The sequence below is a fragment of the Haemorhous mexicanus genome, chromosome 11 (assembly GCF_027477595.1).
Source record: "Haemorhous mexicanus isolate bHaeMex1 chromosome 11, bHaeMex1.pri, whole genome shotgun sequence".
Classification (NCBI taxonomy): domain Eukaryota; kingdom Metazoa; phylum Chordata; class Aves; order Passeriformes; family Fringillidae; genus Haemorhous; species Haemorhous mexicanus.
In genome coordinates, this window is record NC_082351.1 from 17,598,230 (window position 1) to 17,622,674 (window position 24,445).

General features: G+C 47.6%; 1 protein-coding gene across 2 annotated transcripts in view; it reads right to left on the minus strand.

Annotated features, from left to right (window-relative positions):
* PRICKLE2 (prickle planar cell polarity protein 2) overlaps positions 1-24,445 on the minus strand; it is a 103,494-nt gene that overhangs the window by 26,326 nt on the left and 52,723 nt on the right. For both annotated transcript variants that reach the window (XM_059856729.1, XM_059856730.1), the window contains one exon: positions 5,489-5,672. In XM_059856729.1, the coding sequence (XP_059712712.1) occupies positions 5,489-5,672 (184 nt within the window). The remainder of the gene's footprint in view (positions 1-5,488; positions 5,673-24,445) is intronic.

Genomic DNA, 24,445 nt, shown 5'->3' on the forward strand with positions numbered 1-24,445 from the left:
TAACACTGCAACTCAGAAAAGCTGTAACTGCACACCGGAACAAAGCTCCAGGAGAAGTTTCTATTGGGTAGTCCAGGGTCTTCAGTTTCCTTTTCCACTCTCTACTCTTCCCCTGCCTCTGACCTCTGCTGACCTCCACACATATTCTTCAAATTTCAGAATTGAGTAAACCATGTCAGGCAAGTGGTTTCGTTTCTGTGACCCACCAAAAGTAGCTGATTCCTTCCCTGGTAATAAGATTGTTCAAGGATTAAGTAATTATGACAGTTTCCATTGGCTCACCACCATCAGGGCAACACCCCGGCATACAGAAATGGAGCAAATGTCCAGACACATGGTTTTGCCACGGGCTCTTTTGCAGCACGGGATGTCCTCACACTTCATACACTCTGTTCCAGGGCAGGGAAACAGCTCCAGGACCTCCTACCCCACTCCAGCTGCCCACAAGTCATGCAGCACTGGCATCAGACACAGAAAAAGCATTCCATGTGCAGGACTGCTGCTCCATCCAGCAGCTGGGAAGCATTCGGCACAGTCCGATGCCTGGAGGCTGGATTTAGACAGCTCCAGCCTTGAAATAAGAGCCGCTAACTGCCGGGCTATTTAGATACTGAGAGAGTTCACCGGGGAGGTGATGGACTTACCCTACCTCAAAGTGAAACTGGAGAGCTTTTCAAAACGTGCTGAAAGGCAGCTTTTGGGTAAAATACTCCAGCGTACACATGTGTAAGCGGGCAGAATGAGAGGCAGCTGCAGCTCCTGGGAGCAGGGTACACCAGGAACATCTTCTCCTCAGGGCCCTCACTTTCCATCCACCCTGCTCTGCTCTCAGGATCTACCAGCAAGGAAGAGCTCTTCATGGGCCTTTTGTCCTTTGTCTACCAGGCTGTAAATGAGCTAGTCTGCTTCCCACTTCTACAAAGGTCTGGGGCACAGGGTCACTTTGGTCTGTTTTACTCCTTCCTTGCCCCATGCAAGCCTTCAGACTCTTGAGGAGTGAAACAGTTTGCTGAACTCAGAAGGCTCAAGAAAGAACAAGATGGTACAATGACCGTGACACACAGGCACAAGTGAGACACACGTCCCTCAGGGATGCCTGGCCCAGATAATGTACTTTCTGCCTCACCAGAATGGTGAAAATCTTTATGTAAGGTGTAAATGCATGTTCAGTGTAGGTTCATCTCCGTTCTCCTTTCCTCACTTTGTGACCTGAACAGCAACTGATGAAACTTGGAGGTTTTATAACTCAAGCCCTTGCAACAGGTCTTTCAAAATATCCAGAAGAAGGATTAACACGTATTCTAGCCCCTGGATAAATTCCCTGTGACAGCTACAAGTTTCACACCACTGCAAAGCTCTCAAGGTCCAAGCTCTGGCGGCTGCCTTAGAGAAAAATGGTCCCCTGAACCTTCATGCTGCTAATTTTAGCTCAATGAGATTTTCATAACTATTTAAGGGACTCAACCAGAGCAACTGTATTGACAACAAGAGGGAATTAAGTTCTTACAGCACAGGCAAGGTTCTCAGATGTTGGCATGCCAGAGCCATACAAAAAAGCCACAGCAAGGCTGAAGTAGAGCCCCATCTTTTGTTTAATTGGAAATTTCTGCCCATAACCAGCTGCTCCCAATACTGAGACACAATAAAGACAGAAATCCTAAGAAATCCCTTGAATTCAAAAATTCAAAGTGGCATGTTATAACCCCTCTGGATTTCTCCAAACCACGGGCCCAAGGAAGTCAAGGCTGCACATTCACATGTATTTACACATGCCTTGCCTAAAAATGTGAAAAACACATCACAGAAGGACTTATTTTTAAGCATCTGTCCTCAAAGTTATGTCAGTGCAAGGAGGATCAGCTGTCACACTGCCAGCCCCAGCAGACAAACTGGCTCCCAGTGATGTCTTCCTCTGTCTCTGCAGCCAGGCTCAGCCTGGGATTTTGCTTTGCTGAGGACACACTTCTAAAGGTGTTTGCCCACTTCAAGACTTTGACATTTATTTCTTTATCCAACCATTGAACTACAGGCAGAAAAAAAAGAGCTTTTCACAAAGCCCATGTCCCTGCTTCTGTACAGCCATCTCTGCCATTCCCATATGCATCCCTATCTTCCAGAATGAAGTCCCTCTTCTGCTGTAAGCCAACTTCTCACTGAATCCAATCCAAGTGGGATTAGACCCCACAGAAGCCTCCTGGCCATCCTGTGTAGCTGATTGCTACTACAAGAAACTCTGTTTCCTTATCACATTGTGATTTATGGAGTTCAATCCTGGGTTTTTACCTGTCACTCTCCTGGTTGGCCGGTTGTTGCTGAGCCTTACACCTCTGATGGTCTCAAACCTCTTCCAATTTCCTGCCTGAATGCATCTGGAGACAGTTTATGTCTAGGTTCTTGGGCTAAAGTTGGAGCTTGGACAACTGCTCTCACCCCTCTAATGAACAGGGCAAAGAACAATCCTAATGAACAGTTTGCTAGGCTGAACAAACTAAACTCTTGTAGGCTCCTCAATGAAATAACATTTCCAGGGTCCTTCCAGTTTATACCCCTCTTTCTTGAGCAGACATGTCATACATTTTAGCTGGTTTACCAGAAAAATTTTTATCATACCTTATGCAGGGGTGCTATCAATTTTTAAATTACTATCCTAACAGTTATAAATGTATTGAGAAATGTATTGCATTTATGGCTTTTGAGTAAAGCCCTTTTTAGCCTTACACACTGTAAGACTTTTTAGTCTTACACACTGATGAGCCATAATATAAGGGATAACTTCCAGCTCCACTCCTCATTACAATGTTTGGATCAGTATCTGTGAACACTGGACCAATGCTTTTTTTGCCTCCATTACTGGGCATTGAGTAACCAACATGATTTTCACTATGACATGTACCACAGACCAGCTGAGGCCTGAGTTAGTGTCCAAGAGTACAGTGGGACCTTATAGCTTTGAGTCAATTCCCCTCTAGATGACAGTAATTTAAGCTTTGGATTGAAGGGACTCTTCAAATACTGAAATGACCTTTGGACACTGCCAGAAAACAATGTCATGTTTGCAGGCCAACTCCTCCCCACTGAAATCCTGTAAATTGCTGTGTTGAGTGAGGCATGAGCGCTGTCTCCCAAGAATAGTGAGGCAGGGAGGCTGTCGTCCAAGTAAAATAAGAAAACTGCATTAGTCTTTCAGGGGAACACTTACCTCCCCACTTCATACACTGCACTGAGATTTTAATAAAGTAGAATATTGCGGAAAAAGTTGTTTCATTTAATCTGTTTCACATCCAGAAAAACAGAACAGTGAAACAGCAGGAGGCAGAGAAAAATTCCCTGCCTGTAAATGTGTATTTTCAGCCCAGCCTGACAGCAGCAGTACCCTCAGCCAGGGCAGAGCCCACCAGCTGCTCTATGGCAGGCACCAGCCTTGCAGAGGCTCCCCATCACGTGCACACACCTGAGTCATGGACCAAAAAGCCACACATCTGCCTGCAGACTGACACGTCCCCAGTGAGCTGCTGCAGAGGCACCTCCTACCCCCATGGGAGGTAAATGGCCCCTCCTGCACTATGGGGCAACCCCAGCCATGGGACATCCATTCTGTGATTCCATGAAATTCAGGGTGCTGCTCTTCACCAGGGACAAAGGCCAGGTCTGCAGTGTGGCTCCTGCAGAGCCCAGGGAAGTCACACCTCGTTTTTGTCACCTCAGTGGCTCATCTAACACGTGAAAAGTCATGAGAGGGCTGGCAGATGAGCTCTGCTGGATGGATTTCAGGGCCTGTCTCTGGCTCTGCTTATGACTGCTCTCTATCTCCATGGTGATTAGAGATAGGTCTGAAGTGACAAATTTGCTGAACAGCCCGGCAATGCAGATTGAGGAGTGTACTGAGAAAACAAGTGTTTGGACTGAGGAGCACCATGACCTCTGCAAGAAACAGATGCTGGACGTACCTAAAATTACATTAACCTGAGTAATGCATGAGATGTCAGTAGCAACTGGTAGAGCTAAAGGACTTCTCTTTCCTCCTGAGCATCCCCAACTCCCTGATGCCACATTTAAAAAGCGCCTAAGGGATCAAAGAAGCACACAGGTCTCCTGGAATATGTCACCTCCATGCTGAAAGTGGGTTTCAATCACTGCCCATGCCATGATCTACTCACTAGAGACCATGTCTGCCTGGTCAGGTGCCACCTGTCACTAAAATTCCACCCAAAGCTACAGGAACATGGGCCAGCTTGAGCTCCAGAAGCTGCTGACATGCCTCATCAGAAATCAGCAACGAGAGCAGGTGGCACTAGCTTGGGTATGGTCCTCTAACAGGACCCCTCAAACCCATCAGTTCATGTTGCCACAGCATGAAGGACCAGCAGAGCCACTTCAGAACCATCTGCATTTCTCCACACACCACGTCTTGTACCTCCTGTGAGGCAAAAAGAGAGCTTCTGACATAAGGAAGGTGACAGAAAGTAAGGCTGCTGCCTGATTTGCATGGCTGGATGGCACCAAATGAAACACATGGTGCTGTGGAGTTTCAAGTGAGCACTGAGCAAGGCTTATAAAGACAAGGAAAGAAAAAAAAAGAAACAAGCCACCAAACAACTGGTTTTTCTCTAATCAGACAGATAATATTTACAGCCTACGGGTGGTGCCAAAATATTTCAGGAAATTCCTAAGCCTGTCTGAATAAAAGGACAGGAAAACGCAGTACTTAAGGACAGCAACTATGGCAGTAAGAATGAAAGCTTTCCACCCCCTTCCAGCCTCCTTACAGTTTAAAATCATTGCCATATCATATCATGCTGCAATTACCAAGGCTAAGCTCATTTTGCCATCTCCACCGCAAATGAAGTTCTGACTTGAACACATAAAGGACCAGTGTAAAAATCAAAGGAATCATGTAAACTGGAAGGAGCAGAATCAATGCAAGCTCCACAGAGCACACTGAGGTCTAATCCTTCCCACTCAATCCTGCACCAAGAGACTTGAGCTTTATTTAAGCTATTCCTTCCAGCAAGGCATAAACATCATGCATGGAAAACCCAAACCACAAAGCTTTTGGCCCATTTTTCAGTTATCTCCCAGCTTTGACTGTCTGCCCTGGACTTACCACAGAGAAGAGCAGTCCAGGAGGGCAGAACACAAGCACTGAGCCCCTGGGAAACACTTGAGTCCCATAGCTTCTTTCCCAGTGAAACACTAGATACGTCTTTTCCCTTGCACAACCACAAGAAATCCCATCCTGGAGGTATTTTGTTTCCCCCTTCTCAATTACCAATTACATCCACAGACGCAGAAAACCACAGGTCCTGCAAGGATCACATGTCCTTTTTGTTCCATTTGAGCATTCAGACCCTGCAAAGTCTCTCTAGTGCACCCAGAAACACCCACACACAACAAGTGCTTGCACCCCTAGAAGAAAAATCAGGTAAACTATTTCAAAAGAACATGCAAAACCAATTATTTTCTGGTAGCTGGCTGGTGTCATCATTACCTGCTCAGGCTTCAGGCCAGGGGGCACCCAGGCATACTCCTCCAAAGCACAGCCTGAGTCGTCGTCAGAAGTTGAATTCCTCTGGAAGTCAAACATGAGCTTCGTGACTGTCTTCTCCATCTCCAGAGGCATAACTGTTACAATGTGCTCTTCCTGGGAGCACTTACAGTGAAGGCAAATCTTCCTGTAAGGTGAGGAGAGAGAAAAAGAGATGCCCCGGTGAGCAGTGCTTTAAATGAGAAAGTGATTCCTGCCAGTCGAGACTAAACTCAACCCTTTCTTATCCTCAGGCATTTTCTAACATAGGATTTGTCTCTCTTGTGAGGAGAAAATAAAAGTCCATATTTACTGTAAAAACACTTGGCAATCCATCTGAGTCAGACTGCACAATGTTTGGGGATATGCAATTGCTTGTCCCTTTACTGCACCACACAGAATATTTCCAGGGGCCAGCAGGGGCACAGGCCATGCCTGGTGGGGGTCAACTTGCCAGCCAGAACTGCAGAGTCATTACTGAATTTAGGACAACTGAGCACTTTGCTAAAATGGGAAATGGTGGATTGACTGGGAAGCTGTGAATGACAAGTCTCTTTAGCATGCTGATAGCATAAATTTGCTTATTAAAGTAGCATAAAAATTGATTATAGTCTGAACATATAAAGCTAAATTAAATTAAGGGAGGCTACAAAACCCACAGTCACACTGCAATGGAATCTTAACCACCTGGCTCTGTGGCACATGCCACAGCTCAGCAGCACTGGGAGGAAAGCACAAGAACTGAAAGAACAGCCCACAGAGGTTGCAATTCAACAGCCATTAGATTAATTCACTGCAAGCATCTGCTGCTAACATTTCTTTAAAGGGGCTGCTCCTGCAGCTTGTGGCCTGTGACAGATTTTCTTCACATGCTTGAACCTGAACTTTTATCTGCAGGGCTGCCAGGACAATACAGACTCATAGAATGGTTTGGATTGAAAGGAATCTTAAAGGTCATTCAGTTCCAACATCCCCTGCCATGGGCAGGGACATGTTCCACTAGACCAGGTTGCTCAGGGCTCCATCCAGCCTGGTCTTGAGCACTTCAAGGGATGGGACATCTTCTGGTTCTCCAGGCAATCTGTGCTAGGGCCTCACCCCTCTCACAGAAAGGAATGCCTTCCTAATATCCAATCTAAACTTACTCTGTCTCAGTTTAAATCCATTCCCCCTCGTCCTAACACATATGCCCTTGTAAAAAGTCCTTCTCCAGCAATCCTGTAGGCTCCTCCAGGTACTGAAAGGCTGATAAAATCACCACAGAGCCTTCTCTTCTCCAGGCTGAACATCCCAACCATCTCAGCCTTTCCTCACAGGACAGGTGTTTCATCCCTCTAATCATCACACCCCCTTCACCACGGTAACAGCGAAGGACAAACCTGGCTGAAAATGTCTCCTGACAAAGAAAAAGAGGTTAAAGGGAATGCTGATAAACTGGCTTCTATTTCTGAAAACTCAATGCTTTTCCACAGGCTGGGTCAATGGTATCTATTTTAGAGCAACCACACACGATTCTGAATTAATTTGCACTAATGAAGCACCACTGACTTCTGAGGAATGAGATAAGGTTTCACTTGAGTAGCAGAAGGGAGACAACTCAGAAATAAGAAGGCACCACACAAAATCAAGGGAAAATGTGCAGTTGATATTGCAGGTTTCTCTGCTCTGCAGTAAAGCAAAGAAATTCAGAGGGAAGCCATAGTTAAACCCAGGGGCTGGAATTTTTAAACACCTTTCCTTCTCTTTCACTGCTGTGTATAAGCCAGCTAAGCACAGCAGTGCTCGGATCCAGCTTCAAGTCTAAATTTCCATTTGGCCATTACAGCACAAAAAACGCACTCTAGCAAAAGTCAAGAGGCTCCGTCAAGTCAAGCCAGGGAGATTTGCCAGATTTTCCCATTTCCTGCCTTTCATCAGATCTTAACCACACAGCAACCCCCACACACTCCAGCGTCTGGTTTGCGTCCAGTCGGGGAGTCTCGGCATCACCCCTGGCTGTTTCCTTAAAAAATAACCAAGGTACCATTTCATGTGAATATTTTAATTAATCAGCTACCGTGGAAGGGTGTGGAAGGGATACTCTGCCTCATCAGAGCTGCTGCTTTCATTGCTGTTTCCATATCATTTCATGATATGATTAAAAGCAACTTAATAGGAAACAAGATTTTTAAGAATAATTCATAGAGCCCTAGATTTGGCCCTAGAGTTAAGTTATTATAAGGCAATTCAGGACTTCACCAAATTTTGACTTTTGGGATATTGATCATGCACTTCAAAAGGGGACAAACCCAACAGTCCAGTGGGAGCATGAGCATTATGATGGGGGGAAAAGCCAGTGCACAGGCTTCCTCCTCCTTCCCACTCAAGATACATCCCCTGCAGGAGATGGAACATGGCAGGAGAGCATCAGACATCTTGGCTTTTAATAAATTAAATAAATCAAGACTTGTAATAACAGTGTCAAAGACTGAATAGGTGAGATGTATGATCAGTTATATGCCAGAGATCACTCCCACCCCCCAGCTCACACCACACACAGCCAGGAGCCTGAGGACTGGGTTAGGAAGCTGGTTTACCCTACCCTTCCTCCTGCCCCATCCCATGCAAGTAAGCACTGGCAGTGAGTGGCTTCTCTAGTCAGAAAAGCAAAGGGTGAAAACAGCAGAGGTAGCCTATCTACTCAGAAGTGATGTCCCCAAGCCAGGACAACTTTGCACCATTAAAACTTGACCATCTCCAGGCATGGGGTTTCTGCCACCTCCCTGGGCAAACTGTACAAAATTCATGATCTTGTCTCTGAGATATTCTGCCTTTTCCCCTTCATTAAAAGCAGATGATTAACAGGTTTAATTACAATTTTCTTTACATTAGGATATGTTGTTTCATGGGAACAATACCCAGTGTCCTAGGAGTGTCTTTCCATGTCTATGATCAGGTTTCCATGACTTCTTCACATAGGTCTCACTTACTCAACTTTATTTTATCATCTTCCAGCTCACTATAATTAAAAATAATTCCCCATAGCAAAAATTTAATATCAGAATGTACATTTCAAATGTGAGATGAAATTGAAAAAAGCATTTTCCCCTGCTGCACTCAGAGCAGAGCAGCACAAAGCAAGACAATGCATGTGCCAGCGCTTGCCTGTGCCTGCAGTGACCACAGTGACAATGTGGGTGCCACAGAGGTGAGCTGGTGGGTGTTGGAGAGGAGCAGGGCCATGGCTGGCAGCCTGCCTGGCTGCTCCTGCCAGCAGCAGCTCCTTAGTCCCTCCTGCAGAAGTGCAGCACAGCCTGCAGATGCTCAGCACATCTGTGTGTCACACACCTTACCCTGGACAAGGAGCTGCAGCCTTGGGGGGGCACCTCCTCTAAAGGGAAACCCATTAGCTTGGCTCTGGCCATGCCTCACCACCACCAAAGCCTCAGCAACAACAACCTCTGCTGCCTGTGCAGCCTTGCACAACTTGAGAAGAGTGCAGGCAGCCAGGTTTTATTTAGCAAGAATAAATTAACACCAATCACTGGAAATCCCGTCTTCATTCATGAGCCTTTCCATCTTGCTCCTATCCCAGGTCTGCAAGCTTGTCTCAGGGAAGAATCAGAGATATCACCAGCACTGGGGAGGAAACAACGAAGCAAGGACGGCTGACAGCATGACTGGCTTTGAGCACAGAGGGTGAATAAAGGAGCTTTTAAGCAGCTGTAGCTTGTGGACAGGGAGGAAAGGCAAGCGGGAGCCAGCGGCAGGCAGGCTGCAGCAGGAGGCACGGGCTGGGGAGCATCGGCAGGGCTGCTCTGCACAGAGCTGCACACAGAGCTGTCCTGTGCTGGGGCCAGGACGGCGGGAAGCAAATGGGGAGAAAAAGAACATTTCCTGGTGTCAGATTTAGCTGGAAAGGAGCCTGCCTTGAATTGACTTCACATGGTACAAAGCAGCAACGTCTCAGAAACAGACTGAAAAATTTCTTCTCCTCAAGGCCAGCGAAGTTACAAGATGGATGTGTTTTATTTTGCACTGGCTGCTTTTACATGGTGCTCCTGGCACAGTGGGCAAGTCCTCTCCTCAGAGGAGGCTCTAAGCCCACTTCCAGTCACATTCCTACCCACACACTGGTGCAGGAGGAAGGTGCAAATAGATGCACCGCCCCACACCAGCCCTTTTCTCTCTATAGATGAAAACAGGCACACAAGGGGAATCTTAAGGAAACAGGAACCCAACACACCAAGCAGAGAACATGGCTTCAAAGTACCTCTCGCTTGGGATGCTGAAGTACACTCCCAGCTTTGGTCTACCTACGTGGATCTTGACACAAAGCCAACTGACATGTGAGGTCTCTGGGACGAGGCAGTCCCATGTTGTACAACCCTGTTAGCAAAGCACAGCCTCTGCCATCTCTGGAGCCTCCTGCAGCCCTTTCATCTCAGCAATGGCACCAATAAAAAGCTAAACCATGCTGAAAACACTACTGCTGTGCAAAAGGCTCTGGAGAGAGCTGTGAGCATGACCCCAGCTTTCTGAAGAGAGATGAGGTCTCCCTGCTGTGAAAAACCAGCAGACTCCAATTTGGGAAAGCATGAGCAGAGCTGAAAAGTCAGGGAAGGCAGCCTGTCACCAAGGCAAAGGGGGTCCTTGCCAATAGTGTGGAGCTCCAGCAAAGGAGCCAGGTAAACTGGCCTATCCCAGGGAACAGCCTGTGTGTCTGGCTTTTGGGATGGGACTCCTTAGGATGCTGAAGGCAGCACACCCCTGCCTGCAGGAAAAGCTCCTGGCCACAGGGCTCTTCTCTTCCTGTTCAGTGGGTGAGCATGCAGAACACAACACAGCAAAGGGCACCAAGGCAAAGCCTGCCCAGGCTGAGATCCACAAATATTCTGAGAAAGGACAGAGCCCAACACCTCCCAGCAACAGCAGGAACGAAGGCAGAGTTTAAAATTGTGGCAGAAATGTTAAAATACCTCTCGGACAAAGAAGGAACTCGGTAAACAGCCCTTATCACCCACCAGCGGGTGCTTATCTCTGCTTCTCACTTGTTTCTTCTGGGATGGAAATAAATGGGTTGTATCAAGGAGCAGCTCCCTCCCCAGACAAAGCGAGCAGCCAGAATGCCATGGCCCTGCACAGCCATGGACGCCTCTGCTGTGCTCCCTAATACAGGATTTGCATGCATTTGTGCACACATTAGCATGCAAGATTTGGAATCCCTCAAAAAGCAATTGTCTGCTCCGCTCAGATGGGGTGTGCAAATGTAGACGGACAATTCCCTTCTCTCTTGGCTTAAGACACGTGTGGCAGCCTGATCTCTTTCCAGCATCCTGCCATCATTCTGACTGCAATAAGGCTTCTGGGTCATCAGTCAGTAAATCACAAAACCCCAAGACCTCTTGGAAAAGGGAGAGGAGGCTCAGGATTTGGGGCAGCTCCTATGACCCCTGAGTCTCTTAACGAGGGTGTCTTAATATCCCTGTTATCTCCTCCACTCAATTGAGAGTTAATGAGGCATCTTCCCATCCCAAGTGAGCTCCAGCTATACAGACACGTTTCTCCAGACCCCACAGGCAGGGCAAATATTTACCTAAATGGAAAAATCAACAGTCCTTCACTGCCATAGGGAGAGCCCAGCAGTGCTTCTCCACGGGGAAACTGAGGCATGGAGCAACCACAAACAGCATCCAGCTGTGGCTTCCCCATGAACTTCCTAAACATCACAGGAGCCCCAAGCTTTTGTGCTCAAAACAGAGAGTTCAGGCTGAAGTTCTGCCCCTTTCTCCAACTTCTCTAACACAGTATTTTGAACCAAATACTGTGTTCCAGCAGCCCCCATCCAGCTGCTGCCCATGGCCTCAGGGCCCATGGGTCTCATTGACTAAGGGGCATCTCCCCAGATAAAACATTTCTTCAACTACCCAGCTCTTCCAGTCACTGCAGCTGAAAAAAACCCCAACCTATCAGTGGGAATGAACTGCAAAGACTCTGTGTTACCTGGGTTGAAAAGGAAGCTTAGCAAAAGCTTTTAGCTGCCCACTGTGGTGCAGGAGGAGGTGAATTTGACATGGGTACCTAAAACAGCAGGAATTCAAAGTCTGAGGACAAGGTGCCCTTGGTGGCCTGCAAGGACAGTCAAGGGATGCCAACATTCACTTGACACCACATGTTGTGGGAACAGCTGGCTTGATAGATCAACATCAGGTGGTAGCAACAGAGCTGGCAGAACAGTAATGCCAGGAAACCAAGGAAGAGAGAAATAATCCAGCAACCAAACTGGTTGCATCCTACAGATGCAAGTCCCCCAGATCCCAAAGGCCATAGGAAAAGCACGTGTAGCCATCCATCTCCATGAAGGTCACATTAGGTGAGGAAACACTAAGAGGATAGAGGAGCTGCAAATCAGACTCTTCTCCATCTTCCCCATCCACGTTCTTGTCTCCCCCCCTCAATATGCTCAAGGCAAGTCAACTTTCTTTACAGTATTGTTTTATTTGTAGCTCCCCCTTGACCCTTGCAGTGCCCACAACAGCAGTTGTGAAGGTATCCAGGATGGCATTGAAGCTTTTATGACAAAGCCCATTTCCATTCCTGGAAAAATTCTCCTCTCTAGTTGATTTGTCCATGTTTGGCCTCAGGCTGGAGACTAATTTTAATTTTAAAACTCATCCTTTACCAACGCAAAAGCTATTCTTGCTTAATTAAGAAAAATAAGAATAAAAAAAGAACTATCCCCAGTACTGCCAGTTGCAGCCAAATATGAGCAAAAGCAGCCTTTGAGGATTTTCCATTTGTTCTGCTTCCATCATGAATCAGGACCATCCCTTTCCCGAGCAGGTAGAACATCTGCCCGTGGGTTCCACTGCCCTGTCCCCAAACCACTGCTTCCCTGAGGCACAGCCTGGGGCAGCCTCCAGGCTGCTCCCAATCCTGCTGTTGTCTGAGGCACCACATGGCAGAGAACAACCCTCAGCACACCAGAGGCAGACCAGGAAATTAGAACAAAACACAACACAAGGCACAGCCCCCCCAAATTCCTCATCTGATCTGTCTAATGCCCTCTTAGGCAAACAAGGAGTCACAGAACCACAGACCAAAGCTGTGGCCAGACTTTTCAGCAACACCCCAGGATGAAAATGAAAACACAATCAATCTTTCCAGCCTGTGGCTAAACCACAGCGGGGGATCTGGGGTGCATCACAGGCCATTTGGGAGAGCCCAGGTGCACCCCAGTGCTCTGCAGTGAACACAGGTCCCTGCTTGGGCTCCAGTTTTTCCTTATGAGCTGGGTAAGAGCAGCAGGGTGTTGAAACACCCTCTTGACCTGAGCCACAGTGCCAGGCTGCTCCCATGAGCCACAACCCCTGACACAAACTGTGAAAATTCTGACGCATAAAGATGAGATGGTTAAATTAAAGGATATTAATAACTCAGCAGCTCTCAGAAGAACCCTCAACTTGGATCTCTCAGGATATTTTGCAAAAGACTCAATAATTTTTTTTTTCATAATAGATGTTAGACAGAAGTGGGCAAAGTGCTACACCCATGTGAGCTGCAGATCAAGCAAAGGGGAGAGAGAGAAGAGACAAAAGAAGCTGCAGTGAGCCCCAGCCTGTTGCCCAGCCATGCTACCAAGAGAAAAGGCATCCAACAGGCTGCTCCCTCACATCCAAGACGATGGAGGCAGTCTGCCAGCTCACAGGCTTACCGCTACTCTCAGCATATTTATATTAGGGTTGGTTTTTTTTCCCCTTAAAGGTCCAGCTCTTAGCATACAGAAACAGTAATAACCACATATTTTGCCCCAGTCATGGAGAAGAAATGCAAACCACTAGTTTACAAGTTGAAGAGAAGAACAGGCTCTGCAGCAGCAGTAATAACCCTGAAGCTGGTGGGCAAACAATGCTGAAGCCAAGCTCGTGACTACAAAAGGCAGAAGGTACAGGATGGGCAGATGCAGGGGCTGTGGACACCCAAGAAGGTTTGGTGTTCCTCATGGCAGGACAACCCCAACCCCATGGATCCCAGAGACCAACGGGACCTGATGGGGATGGGAGAGGGGACACAGTGGAGGAGCAGGCACAGCAGGGCCCTGAGGAACTCTCCCTCTGGGCTCCCCGTCCAAGAGCCAATGTGGGTCTGTGTGACAAAGCCCTGCTCTACCCTGAGGGTTATCTTGTCAGATTTTAATGATAGCATTGGGTGGCTTTTCAGCCTAACAGGATGCACAGCTGTATCACAGGACGTCCTTTCTGCTTTGTTCTTAACTGAAGATGAAAATTCCAAGCCTGGGGTTCTAGCACCCTGGATCCAAACCCAGCTGTCCACTCAGCTGTCCATTGATTGAGCATGCAATCTTCACTGTTTTCTCAAGTTTTAATAACTCTGGGCTCTCCACAGGCAGTATTTATCTTCCTGCCCCTCTCTTTCCCCCATCCCATTCCAGGCTCCAAGCCCATCACTCCAGACTAGCTAAGCTAAGTGAGTTCCCAGCGACCTGCCCCAGGGCTGTACACGCTATTTTAAGGGCCTTCACTTGTATTTGCAGCATGACAAGCAGAAACCACAGGAAGCAGTAAACACACTGCAATCCAAGCATCTCGCAGGCCATACATCCTAAAGAAAAAAAACCTGGCTGATGGGCGAAGCACTCAGAAGCAGGATGAGCTAGGCTGAAAATTGTCATTATTTCAGAAGTTAAGGCTCAGACGGTGTCCCCCGAGGCAGGCAATACTGACCCGCATGTGAAAGCAAACACTGCCAGCCTGATCCGAGCCTGTGCTGGCTGAGCCCAGCCAGGCTGCCAGCAGCAAATGCACAAGGCTGGGTCATTCTGTTAAGCCGAGTCTGGCTGGCAGAAAACACACAACGGGAGAAGATTAAAATGCGAAGCAAAATATAATCTTGTTAGCTGCAGACAGTTTTACTTTACAAATCTTTATCACAGGCTCAAGCCGGCACCCTTATAAACACAATGCAGTGATGCGAGACATGTAAGTGCTCCCACAGCAGGCGAAATAATCGCCGAATGAAAATAAGTCAGATAAGTTACAAGATAAGAGAGCTAAAACTGAAAGGATGACACTGCATCTGGTGCAAATAATTATTTTGGCATTATTCTGTCCGGCTCTAATCCTCAACTGCTCAAAAAGATTCAATCACTGTTTAGCACCGCCAAGGAATCAGGACTAGAAAACAAAGAATAACTGGATTAAAATCTTTCCACGGTCACAGGTCACGTCTGTGTCACATCTGCTTAAAACGTTCCTTCAAGGGGCAAGACAAAAAAGGAAATTGGACTTGAAAAGATTGCACTGAAAAACATAACCCCCAGGTTGCAGTTCTAGGTTGGTTTATAGTTTGCCATTCTGGCATGAACAACAAGGGCTTCGAAATATTATTACTTTAAAACTTCCTATTCTCAGGAAGGCAAAACCACCAAAATAAACAACTGAACGGCAACATCCTCATTCACAGCCCCAGCCTCCACGCAATCTGCCCAGAAAATGTGCCGAGAATCCAGGCTTCTAGGGGCTGCATTCACCAGAGCAATACAATTAACACCGAGAAATGAAGATTTTTAAACTCCTCTTAGAGCCAGCTGAGCCCTCCTGATTATTTTTAAAACGAGAACTCCATTACAATAGCATCAGCATTTCTCCCAGACGTCCTGCAGCTGCAGAAATACAATTTAACAATTAACCTTATACATCCATAAGCACAGAACAGCAAAGGCTGGAAAAACAGCGCAGCCCCTCGCAGCTCACCACCAGCAGCACACTGAGCAAAGTTAGCACTGCGTGCATCCATGGAATGCTCCTCATTCCTCCTCCTCTTCTTCCCTTCTACTTTCTATCCCTTCTAAAAACCCACGACAAATCTGAAGTCGTTGGCCAAAGGCGGCTCCTTACCTGTTCCCGCTGGCGATGAGAGCGCAGGAGGGAAGGATCTACCAGCTGCCCAGCTGTCCTAGCTGTGCCCGGAGCCTGCGGGCTGCTCGCAGGACCAGCCGGAGCCCCGCAGTGCCATAAAGCATCCCTCGCTCCGGCTCTGGGGCTCTGTGGAAGCTTTTCCGAGCAGGCACGCACCGAGCGCTGCGCGTTCCCGAAGGAAACCTGCCCTGGAAAATCCTGCCTTTCCTGCCCCGCGTCTGCAGCTTTCGCCTCAATTGCCTCGCTTTGAAATCCGGCTCCGGAGGGTCCCTCCCTCTCTGCTCCCAATCCGAAGGGATCCAGCAGCTCCCCCCTCCAGCCTGCCTTTCACTGAGTGACCCTCGGAGGTGGCGAGAGGATGTCCAATTTGCTCGCCGAGCGCCAGGCATTAACGAGGAGCGATGCAGCCCGTGGAGAATAATTGGCGGCGCGGGAGCGGCGCGGGGCTCTGCTGTTGCATTGCTCTCCTCTCCTGCATGTTAATGAGCAATGATGTCAGCAAGCCAAAGTCACCGCATCCCACCCGGACCGCCGCCACGGCCCGGCCACCCGACCCTTTATTTACATGGAAATCAGCCCGCTCTCCCAAATCAATACATCCTGCAGGCTGCTTGGGCAATGGGAGAGGGGAAAAAAAATCCTCCTCCATCGCTTGCGTGTTTCTAAGAGTTGGCTGCGCACCAGCAGCCTAAATTGAACAGTGTGAAGACATTAATTATCCTTCCCTTCTTATTTGATGCTGACCGAACCTCAACTTGCTGTCAAACTTCAGGTACCGCTGCTTAGGTACGCGGGCTATTAACGCAATGATCCGCTGCCTCCGAGCAACGCATCGTTTTTCTCCTGGCTTTCAATGCCCTCTCAATTATCTTCTACACTAGTTTGACTCCCTACTGGCTTTTAGACGCAGCGTGTTTGTGACCAGCAGGGCTAAATATTCTGGGGAATACAAGTTCTTAGCGTGGCATTTCAGTCACTGCATATTTTAATACATCTTCTCCCACACGGCCAGGACAGATGAACGATTCACACCTTTTTATGTGTGTCTCAGGTGAGTACTGCGAGCCCCGGGAACACAGCACCTCAACGGGGATGCTAAGCCTCTTCCCCCTGTGCTTCCTTCCCCTTGGAATAGGAAATGCAGAGAAGGAGCTATGCTGCCAAATCTCTTCTGCTGCTCTTTAATTCCGTTGTTTGAGAATTGGGTGGTCACGAATAATTCGAGTCATCTGGAGGACAGCATACTTCTCAGTTTTTAGCATTTGCAAAAAAGTGCGTGAAATTCAAAAAACTCATTTCTGTGGACTCAAAAAACCCCCACAGAAAGCAAATAAAACTTTCCCAACACATCGCACTTCTTGTTGAGCAATACACCTGGTCCAGGTAGCTGGGCTCGCAAACTGCAGATTGAGATGGAGATTGAAATGCACTTTAAACTGTGGGTGGGACCCCGAGACAACAGGCCATGAACTGCCAACCTTTGGGATAACAAAGGACATGAAGATGGGGGAAGCCAGCCAGGTGAATGAACACTGAGAGACACTGCAGGAACTGGGAATTGCCGACCTTTTGGATAAAAAAGGAGATGAAGACCAGTGATGCTAGTGAGGTGGATGGACAGGAAAAGGAGAGCAGGAGCCGGAAAATGACTGGGGGGAAGGGCTAGACTGGGAGAAGATAAAAGCCCAGGAGTTCCTTTCTTGGAGGGTTCTCAGAGGCACCAGCTTTGGCTAGGTCTGTGTTGCTGCTCCGGGAATAAATGGTTTTATGGAAGAGGACACCTGAGACTGCTATGGGAAACCTGGGGCTGAACTGGTGAGGAAACCTGGTCTGGCTGTGAGTGGGGAAGCCAAGAGGGGCTCTAGGCTCACTGGAGCTGCTGCCATGAAGGGACTTCAGTCCCAGAAGTCAAAGTCTCTGGCCTTGGGAGTGTGACTGCCAGACAGTTTCGTGAATGGTCAGACTGGGAAGTTTCCTCAACATTCTGTTTCATGCTCCTGACTTTTGATGCCTGACTCCAGATTTCAGAGCCCTTGATTTTGGCAATATTAGCTATGTTTACAGAACACAGAAGGATGCAGAAACTACAGCTGTGAGTCTTTCTGCAGCCTCAAATGCCTTAAATTGTTATTATTAAAGCTCATAAATTAGGTTTAATTGCATGGAATTACACTCAAAATCTCAAGGATGAGATCTGCAGCTGGGACAAACCAGCCCAGCTCTAAGAGCCTCCCCAACTTACTCAGCCAAGTGGGACAAACCAAGAATGTGCAGTGATCTGAACGCACTTCTTTTTTTTTTTCCCCTTTCATTTATATTAAGTATGAGCAGCAAGTTCAAGAGTAGAGCACTGACTTTAAGTGCATCCAGCCAGATCAGACCTTCCTTTCACGGAGCAGGGGCTTCTGCTAGAGATGGCTGAAGTGCTGAGGAGGGTCTCCTTCAATTCCTCCAACAACAAAAAGCAATAGATCTTGTAGGAAAAATCTTCCCTGATCCTTCAGCTACCTAAACTGGCTCATTTTACCCATTCCAGCCTGAATCAGCGCTGTCAATCTTGCCTCTCTGTGGTTATTGTGCCATGGCCCCAAGATGATTTACTTTTCCTCTTACACTCAGAACATGTTAATTACAACACAAAGGGAATGAGACAAAACTGAATTGGGAAGAAGCAAACAAAGAAGCCTGCTTCTAAAATGAGAATGTTGAACAGAAATGCTGTAGAGCAGAAATTACATGTGCTCCTTGGAAACATATCCCTCAAAGCAGGCAGCAGTGACTCGAGGCTACAAACAGCCCAAGGAACATGTCCTGTTCCATAGGACATGTCCTGTGGACACTCATTTTCACACAAAACAAGTAAGAATGTCTGACTTTATCAGCATTAACTTTCCAGGAGGAAAGGCCCTTTAGCTGCAAACACTTTGGAGCAAAATCTCTATGCGTACTCCAAGGGTCTCCATCAGCCGGCCTCACCCTCAGGAAATGCTGGCATAGCACGAGTGTCCAACTGCACACTTCTTGTACAACACCCTCTGTGCCACCATCTACAGCAGCTTCAATCACCCTGCACCAGCCTGACACGATCCCACCCCTGGGCATGTGGCAGTGTCCTCTCCCTACACAACCAACCACCCTAAAGATGAGTTCTGCTTGGCTTTCTTGGCCAACTGATCATCTGCACAAAGGGATCATACCAGGAACTGCAAACTTTTCAGTCTAAGTTCATCCACAAAGATAAAATGGGTGTGAGAATCACAAACTGAAGTAATAGATCAGTAAAAGACCACTGTCTGTAACACCTGAGCTGCAGGGCTAGCTGTGAGCAGAAGAGCTTTGTGTCTACAAGCAGCGTCTCTGATTGTCATCACTCCTGACAGACCTCTTGTTCCAATACTTGCAAATCTAAATATCCACAAAATCCAACGAACAGCCTCTTCTGAGACAAGAAATCAGATCAGAAGCTGTGTAAGGTTTGGACACACAACTGTCTCAGGGAAATGGAAATGAGCCTTCCTGCTTTGAAAGCCGCCGGTTTGCTGGCAATTGCTCCATATTACCGTTTCCTACTGTGAGGCTTGTGAAAAGGTCATGTGTTGGAATAACTCCAGAAGGCACACAAGATTTCTTGACGGATTCTGCACATTATGCAGGTGAAATGGGTGTTTCATTAGGCAGCAAGGAGAATACTGTGCTGGTGGGGCACATTATCAAAGGTTAGGTGAAGGACTTGCACCATTACAAGGATGGATGCTGACAACTGCCAGCAATGAAGCAAACGACCAGAAGTAAAAAGCTACTAAAATAAAGAAAGATCAAGAGCAGGAAGCCCCTGCTTCAATGCAGAGGTGTGAAACAGACAGCTCTGCCTGTAAATGTAGCACCATCTTTCTTCCCTTTGTTGCTTTAATGACAAGGAGCCAAACCCAATCAACTCTAAACTTTCTGCCATTTGCACAAACTCAGACCCATGGCTAATTTAACAAATCATTGCAGAGCCCATGTTTCATAAATGCTGTGTTTTATCACCTTGATGTATTGATTGTCTGTCACTCAATAGAGTTCCACGTGACAATGTTGACTCTCCTGATGACAATGGGCTGCACGGCAGAGCCACACACAGCAACAGCAGACCGGTGCCCTCAAGGTCACTGAGCTACTAACCTGATGAATGTCAGATCAAGTGGCCTTTCTGAATTATTTAGTGAGCATCCTCTGCTGCAGCATACCAGGGCACTGCACCACACTGTGCGCAACAACTTGGGATGCCGCAAGAGGCTTCAGACTCTGCCACCCCAAAATACTGCCCACAGGGACACAGACTGTCCACTGTACGTCACACACCACCAGCCTGTCCTGGACCAGGGGGCTTGCAGGTCCCCACCACGACCAACACTGAGCCCATCCAGGCTCCCAGCCACAGGCGCAGTAATAGATTACTTTCCCATCGCTCTTTCTGACCACAGAAATGCAGGGTTGGACACTACAGTGTTTTTTTCCTGCGCTGTTCCCACACTCAGCCTGTAATTTGCAGAGCAATTCCCACTGGCAGAGCCAGTGCTCCCAGCCCAGTGCCAGCACAGGATGAGCCCAGTGTGGTCCCTGGGCACAAGGCAGTGATAAGCAGCTGAACAACAGGCTGGAGAGGGCACAGCTTTGAAAACACTGGATGGGAAAGGCAAGTTGACTGCAAAAAGCTGTTAGGGACAGGGAAGGGAAATGACCCTCTGTGGCAGGGTACAGCCCCACTCTGCCCAGCCAAACCTCTGGCTCTTCAGGAGACACACAAGCATGTGCCCATGGGGAAAACTCCTTGGAGAATCTGAGTCATGAAATACAGGTCAGGACTTCAAATGCAGATGAGCTTTGTATTTTCTTTATTCTTTTTGAGCAAGGCAGCAAATGCTTCTTCATGGCTCTCAATGCTAGAATCAGGGATGCCTTATCTCAAATAAAAATGGGATAGACAGAGAGGCAGAGAGACCAACATCAGACACAGATCATTAATCCCCAAACTTGGCCTCCTCCACTTTTCCTCAGGGTTGCCATTTGTACCTTCCTGTGGCTGCTGCCTGAGACCAACTACAACAGACCAAGTCCTCCGGCTGTCACCACTGCTGCCTTCCACTCATTTTTGGCAGAGCCATGGGTAAGGATCTGTGCTGTCAGTCTGCAAGAAGGAATTTCATTTTTAAAACCCCATCGAGCCCAGCAGTAGCTAACGCAGAAGGGGAGGTACAGCCTATACACACTGCAGCTGATTCTGGAGACAATTTTCTGTGTTTCCTACTCACTCACCCAGAGAGACAGGCCTGACCCTGGCTGGCACCCTCTGGTGCACAGCCAGAGCTGGACAGTGAGGTGTGGCCATGAGCTCACGCTGTGCTGCCCATGTCCTCTGGCAGCACTTAACCACGCAAATGCAGGGATGATCAGCACACCGTGCTGATGCTCCTGAGCATCACTGCCTGGTACCCCAATCCCCCCAACGGCAGGGCACCCCAAAAGGATCCTCACCTACTGACTATCCCTACCCCAGCACTGCACGACCTGGTGTGACACACAGAGCACACCAACAACAGCGTTTCATCAATCACTATCTCTTCCTCTCTCTCTTTTTTTTTTAATCACCTTAATGTAAGAAGCTTTAGAGAGCTTAACACAATAAGGCTTTCATAGCCTCCAGCTTCCACTCGGCACTAATATGTTTTTTACTTTTATATGTTGAAATCAAATTTGTAACTGAATGTGAACAATCCAGATGCTCCCGTGGTTTTCTCCACTTTGCTAGCCTGATAGGCTTCTCATCTGAAGACTTTAATTGTGTCCTTTAACGATGTCTACAAAAGCCTCATTAAAGCAGTCTATCGTAATTCAAACTAAATAAACTCAACACAGCTATTTTTGTAATCATATCTTTTTCTTGGGGCCTTTCCACAGACAATAAAATGTTCACTGAAAATACGTTACAAAGGAAATGCATAAATCTTCAGCTTATTTGGTGGTATGTTGTCCAAAGATCTAAACCTTTGATCAGCAACAAATTAATTTTGCATTTACACAAAATATAAGATGTATTTTCAGGATAACCAACTAACCCTGCAAGCCTGCACTGACGTGTGCCTTGGCAGCAGCTCAGGACTCCCTCGCTGCCGCCCTTCTCACTGCCTGACACTGTCAGGGTCGCTGTCACATCAGATGATTTTTATTTTATTTTTTGGCTTCAAACCTGTCTAACAGGGTGTTTCGGGTCAGTGGTTATGTGCTGAGGATTTCTTGCCTTAAGTCACTGAGCTCTCCTCTGCACTAGTCATGCACTGCCTGGCCCCACCACCAAAGCTGTGCATTCTCCAGGACCAGGGGAATTCACCATCTCCATGCTCAGAGGCCAGTCTTGAGCCAGCCCAGTCCTGGACAAGTGACACAAGCCTGGTTTTTACCTCCTTAAACCACATTGTACACATCTCCCCTGGCTGCCAGCAGGATTTTGGTGCTTCCCTCCCTTTGGCTGGCACCACATGAGCCCCTGCTCCCAGTCAGGTCCTCCAGGGCTGCATAAACCTCTGTACCCGGACACCAGCAAAGGTCTGAGATGGCCATGCTGCTATTCCCACCCAGGAGACACAGAGTTTGCTGTTTGCACCCAAACTGTGTTAAATGCACAGGGAGGTGGCAAATCCAGCACGTTTTTGGATCCAGTCAATTCTCTCATATGTCGTCAGGGGGGGAATCACGCACGCTGGGTCATGAACAAGAAGGGGCTTTTGCAATGTCTTCAAGACTTAAATTTCCCAGTGTATCTGCAAGTAGAGGGAGATCAGACATGGTCAGGAATGCGCCTGGCTCTTCATGTCCCAACAGAGCAGTGAGAAGAAAGGTGCCTAAATGGGTTTTTATTTCACACCTGAGAACAAGAAATTGCCCTGGATGATAGAAAACCAGCTAGTGCCAGGAGTTGGACTAGCATGTGCTGTTTCAGTGCACCCCAAATTCCACAAGACTACTACAATCAAGCCAACCTTGATTTAAAAATAACCCTCCAAAACACAGAAAATAATAAAATTCTGGAAAGTGGCATCTCTATTTAAGCTTGGGTGGTTTCTCAGCCCCAGCCCTCTTAGCATCATGGCCCAGTGCCCTTCCTGGAATGCACAGAGAGGGTTGTCCTGTCTTAGGCAATGGCAAGGTTCCCAGCCTGGCTGTCCCACTGGTTGAAGCTAGATAGAGCTCCAGTATCCTCCAGACAGCCTGGCAACTGCACACACATGACAGGAGATGTTTGCTATTCTTCCCTTTGTTTTAATTAGTAATAACAACTTGTTATCGTGGCTTGACATTTGTTCATACTTAGGAATAAATTGCTTCCTTGAATGATATGCTGAGATTACAACAGGCTTTCTGTGTTTCTGTTGGTTTTAGTAGCTCATAACAAACCATGAAATTCATTACTCTTGCCACAAGCACCCACAAGATGTGCCAACCAGGGTGTGATTTATACACAGCTCAACTCATGGAAATTAAAAGGTTTTAATGTTGCCTGCAAGAAGTCCAGGGTTTGAAATTTTATACAGCTGAATTACAGAAAAACAGAATCCCAGATGCAAGCCACTGCATTGTTTTATCTGCCTCAGGACTCAACATTAAAGTCAGAATAAAAATAATTCACTAAATATTAATTAAGTGTGTAATTTGGACAGCCTTTTTAGTGATAAGCCTTCAGGCCTGCAAGTTACTTCATTCTCATTTGTTTTTAACTGCTTTGAAGCTATTAAAAGGACAGTATTTAACAGCAAAACTTCTCTGCTACAATATAATTCGTCAAAGCATTCTCACTGAAAGGAATCACTAGAGAACAGCCTCACCATCCTTAATGGGAATGGGCTGTCAGTCATACTCCAGTCCCATCTCTCCAAGCCGTGTCAAGCCTTGTACATCAAACCCAATACACAAATCGCCAGCTCCATCAAGATCATTAGAGCTGCTCAGCCCGTCAGGGAAAGGTCAGCGCGTCACTGCCTGCTCCAAACACAGCATCAATCACAGCCCTCATCAAAGGCAGCCTCAGCAGCAGCTGGAAACCTGCATCCCTTCCTCCTGCAGCAGCCTGTCATTCCCTAAACCTTCTTCTCTTCTTGTACAACATGGCCAGGCTTTTATCTTATCATCATCTATAGGGAAATCCAACTATATAGTCTGCTCTGGGAACAGGGGGATCAGTGGGAGTCAGCACCTGCAGGGAGGTTAGATTAAGGCTGTATCAGGAGAGGGCTGGCCAGAAACGTGGCCACTGATTCCTACACTGGCTCCCTCCTCCACGGGGTCCCACAGTGTCCCCACTCCCCTGGATGGGTCCAATGCAGGCAGTGTCACAAGAGCATCCCTTCTCACTGTGCCTGACCAGAGCCACACACCTGGAAACAGTCCTAGGGAAGGCTCAAAGCCATCCTGTAAGATGCTGCTGTTTCCATCATAGCCACACTGAGACATGGCTTGCAGAGAGACCACATTACCCTGCCAGGCTGCTGCTGGCCTTCCAGCAGCCTGAGCCTCAGCTGCGGGGCTTATGTGAGCCCACAAGGGCATCCTGCCCACAGCTCAAGCACCAGGAGGGGTGGAGAAACCCAATTGCTGGCAATTAACAGGGGATACCAGCATTATTGAATGCTATGGCTCCCACCAGCCACTGCTCCTTAAACATGATGAAACAACAGGGCATTTCTTCCTCTTTTTTCTCCTACCAAACTCTGTCAAACATCCAGCATTACCTTCAAAGGGCAAAGTGAAGATGTTTGCTAAACACGAGCAGACTAAGTACATCAGCCTTTTAGAAGCAGCTATTGCTGCTGGACACTTAGTGATCCCCGCTGTTTTGTGGCTCAGCCAGCTTCTTTGGAAGCAGAGCTTCTTTGGGCTGTTCTGCAAAGCCAGCACCTTGTGACAAGGCATAACCCCTCCCCAGGGAAATAAAAAACAGGTGGGCATCCAAGGAGTGGGGATTTCTTTC